General features: G+C 36.5%; 1 protein-coding gene across 2 annotated transcripts in view; it reads left to right on the top strand.

The window, feature by feature from the left end:
• The first annotated feature begins 3,317 nt into the window (after positions 1-3,317).
• LOC121860422 (arf-GAP domain and FG repeat-containing protein 1-like) overlaps positions 3,318-4,441 on the top strand; it is a 41,813-nt gene continuing 40,689 nt past the window's right edge. For both annotated transcript variants that reach the window (XM_042357575.1, XM_042357574.1), the window contains exon 1: positions 3,318-3,514. In XM_042357575.1, coding sequence (XP_042213509.1) covers positions 3,333-3,514 — 182 coding nt within the window. In that variant the 5' untranslated portion in view covers positions 3,318-3,332. The remainder of the gene's footprint in view (positions 3,515-4,441) is intronic.

Genomic DNA, 4,441 nt, shown 5'->3' with positions numbered 1-4,441 from the left:
TCCAGGTTCCAATAATGTTAAGGGCTCAGCTGATAACGATACGCTTATACAGTTACTCCCTCGCTTACTTATTACACACTAATACTATTACATTATTGTACTTGTTTAGGTTACTTGGGTGTGTTCTAGACACATAATGCCAATAAGTACTTTCTTATTTATTAATCAAGCACTTATACAGTTTAACTTTTCCTTACTCTTTAATTACACCTTTGCTTACTCATCACACTTGTACAGTACCCACTTATTTACTTAAATATTTTCTTATCTATCACAAACGATTTTCCCTTGCTCATTCATCATATACTTAAACAGTTACCCCATTGTTGACAAATCATATTTTCTGTATAATTACCTTCCCCATTTAGTGTATTCCTTAGAGCTTAGACTCTTATAGAATACAATACCACCTCACTTATCCGTAACTTATCATCACCAGTAAGCAAGATGAAGCCATTGAAGACAGTTTGTCAAGGACAGCCACGTCCCGGTGTGTGACCCAGTTACCCAACAAACCGGGTCGGCCGTGGTGACCTAATTTCAGCCCACGACTTAAACTGGCCTTTCCTGGAGCCCTGTCACGAAACCGAAGCTCTTATCTTCAGCTTTGCAAAGAAGTGATTGCAATTTGCTTCACTTTGGGCTGATGACGATATAGACGATGGCATCAACGAACAACGATATTCACGGACATAATCAACAGAGGGCGTAAAACTAGACAGTACATCCTTCTTTCCTCACACAGCCAAACTGTGGAATGCTCTGCCTTCTTTTGTGTTTCCATACTCTTACAATCTGTCTCACTTTAAAAAGCTGGTTTTCCGGCATCTTCGTGGTGTAGATTAATATAACCCTTTCCTTTTCTATTATTAATTTAATTATATTCTTATTTTTTCGCCCCCTTGGCCCCGTTGTGGGTCGTTGACCTGTGCCCGGGTGGGCTAATCCTCGTAAAAAAAAAAGGCGACATCCGTGGACAACGATACTCACGGACGATGACGAACGACCACAGACAAAAGTATCGACAGGCGACAAAAACTGCAGTCACATGTGACATTCACGGATGACGACAAATCCAGCATAATTGACAAGAAATGATGAACTGTTTGCTTACAATTATATATAATTAACGTGCTGCAGTTTATGCAGTCACCCTGTGGTAAATAACTGGTAACTTTAAGCACTTTTAGCGTGGAAATTCGATTAACATCATTTTGATATAGCTATCAGCTTGATAAAGTTGATAGTTGACACTGCGAGATTTTCAGGAAACAAACATCGTCTTAAATATTAACTCTAGATGATCATATTTGTTACATATTTACACCTTGGGTTAATGTCAGTATGTCACGTTATGAAAATATGTAGTTTCGGCGTCCACGTTTGGTTTCTGGGCAAGGCTTTTGGGGTACCTTTTTACTTTACTTTAGTCCACTTTTTGTCCAATTCTCGTTAAACTTCACTTGACGTGTCCTTGTATCAGGGTCTCTTAATTTTCTTTAAGCACTGGTTGCCACCACTACTCGTCAAGTGGATAAGACCTAGTGTCAAATATGGCAGCAGTTATTTGTAGTAAAGATTAAAATCATAACCATTTGTTTGCCGCAACACCTGTTCTGTAGAATTTCCAGAAAAGAATAACATTAAATTCCCTTAATTAAAGGTTATTGCAATCATCAAATTTAAATAATTTTGTCTAAGGTCAAGGCACAGGAAGGTCATAAGTCAAAAACTTTTCCGAGGGCTTATCTTGATACTGATACTCTATGTTTCCGAAACTTCACAGGAATATGACCATCACTTTGCAAAGTGCAGATCACCAAGTTCAAAGTGGCTGTAAATTTAAAATGCCAGGATCAAAATCTTGTCCGGAGTGTGACCCTTGTTTGGGTCAAAGCTGAAGGCCACTATCAATGTTAAATGGGCAACAGCATTAATTCAGGTAATAAATCTTGTATGGGTATAAATGTTTTGGTGAAACTTTACATGAGTTTATATCACACGTCAGGTCAAGGTCACGGAAGGTAAAAGATGAAAACTTTGTCAAGAGAACTCTTGTATCGATAATTATGCTGATAAAGCTTCATTACTGATGACTGGAATATACCTTTTCTTACTCCAGTAATAAAAGCGAGCTGTGCTGTTCTCCAACAGGTCTTGTTAGTTGACGTAATTCAGAATACAAGAAATAGTCATACAGTAGACGACTAATTGCCATTGAAACTTTTACAATTAAATATTTTAATCGTTAAGTTGATGAAGCAGTTAACGGTGTCCCTGAAATGCCGCTAATGTAACTGAGGCTGGCACTTGTTCCCCTGTAATTTAACAGATAATATTTGCAATTTGTAATACAGACTCTAGGATTGTACATTATGGAGCTGTTAAGTCTTACCGAAATGTTTGTTTATATTAATTTGTGAAGCACGAGCATGGATACAGGTAGATGCTGCAATTAATAATTTATGCCTTTGTTGAGCAATCATGGTTTTCCCCTTGTATGTAGACAAAATAAGTACAGTACAGAGCAGGTGATTAACTTCACAATTTTACCGTTACACCGTTAAACAATTGTACCATCGGCTATTACAGGAAAATGATTTCAACATCAAAGTTTTGAAGAAACACTGGTTTAATATTGTTCCATTTATTTGCTTTACAGGGTAGGTGATGCTTTATATTTGTGAAATTAGTCACTTACATCGTTAATTGGTTGTTTATTTATGCACTAAAACATTGTTATGATTTACAGTTCATTATTTGTACTGTAGTTAGTCCATCACTACATACTGTATACTGTACTACAAACACAGGAGGGACAGTTAATGTTACCTTTTCCTCTCTCAGGTGATTTGAAGTTATGAGAGATGAAGATTTTTCCTCGTTAATAACACTTATATGGACGAGGATATACCTGTATGTGAATGACAGAATTACTTTGAAGGTGCAATGAACTGAACATTCGCACAGTAATCTGAAATTGTTGTGAAAGCTGTGTATACATTATTAATCGATGCATATATATATAAATATATACAAATCCATTTTCGTGAATAACTAGAAGGATCATATTTGATAATGTAAGGTGCATATTTTTAATAACAGGATGAAAACTAAATTGTATAACGCTAGTTTATTATACATAATACTATTATAAATAATGAGTCGTGTGAGGCCTGTATGTATCATAAATTAAACTGAATTAATTACAAATAACTCCAGTTCACTTAAATTTATAAAAGAAAATAACACAATAAAAATTTTAAGAGAGAAGTAAACCTGAAAAAAATTAGTATGAATGCGTTGTTGAAGACCAGTGTGTCGCGTGCTGAATGGTAGACCCACCAAACATGGCTTCGAGTAGAAGGAAACAGGATGAGAAGAACCTGAAAACCTTGCGAGAACTAGGTTCCCAACCTTCTAATAGGATATGTTTCGACTGCCACCAGAAAGGGACGACCTACATCAATATGACTGTGGGGTCCTTTGTGTGCACGTCTTGCTCAGGCATCCTGTAAGTAGGCTGGAGCAGCAGCCTCCCCAACCCTCAGCTGCTACTGCGACTTTCCGTGACATGACTAGTTGCTTTATTGTCGTATTTACCATGTATGAGATGTGTTTGCGCTTATTATTTATGGATAACGTGTCGGTTGTGTATGCGTGTAAATGAATTGTGAAGGTGGTGCCCCAGGGGTGGGTAGTTATGTTAATGGATAGAGATTGGGTAAGTTGCATCATTTTTCTGGGAAATTTTCTCAGGATTCTATGTCCCGGTGGAGGAGCCACACCCCCTCACCTACCCCACATTACCTCCCACGTGAGTACTCCCACTACAGGAAAAGAGACAATTATATTATGAATTGTCATTATTTTCCAGTAAAGTATTCCTGAACACATCCCAAGTCTAAGTGGTACATGAATATTTCATGGGTAGTCCATGTGATAATTGTCATGTGATCCTTTAAGAATGCTTAGTGTATGTTCTCTTTTATTTGTTATCAGTTGATTTATGTCCTGCATGGAAAATTATTGTTATATAATTTTTGAACTTCTGGCTCTAAGATTAAGAGGTATACTTAAAATTAAAGTTGCCATTTTAATTTTGCAAAGAAGTTTTGCTTATTTTTTGTGATGTTTTGAAAGATAATCTGCAGTACATTAATTTGCTTTTTCCGCTTAATATATTTTGGTACAATAGCCACTGACATATATGTTTTTATATATAGAATGTAAATGTAGTGGGGGAGCAAAGGAAAAATTGTAAAAACTAATTACTGTACTGTCTAGAAGAGATCATAGAGAAGATCCTGTCAAAAATTATCAGGGAAAAAAAGCAGCATAAGTATTATTGGATATATGTGGAAGAGATTAATAATTGTCGTACAGTATTAGGTCAGTGGTGTGAGGGAGAGATAATGTATTGGCTTGAATTGTTGGGTTC

The sequence above is a fragment of the Homarus americanus genome, unplaced genomic scaffold (assembly GCF_018991925.1).
Source record: "Homarus americanus isolate GMGI-L3 unplaced genomic scaffold, GMGI_Hamer_2.0 scaffold28051, whole genome shotgun sequence".
NCBI classification, from domain to species: domain Eukaryota; kingdom Metazoa; phylum Arthropoda; class Malacostraca; order Decapoda; family Nephropidae; genus Homarus; species Homarus americanus.
This window is presented reverse-complemented; position numbering and strand designations above follow the sequence as displayed.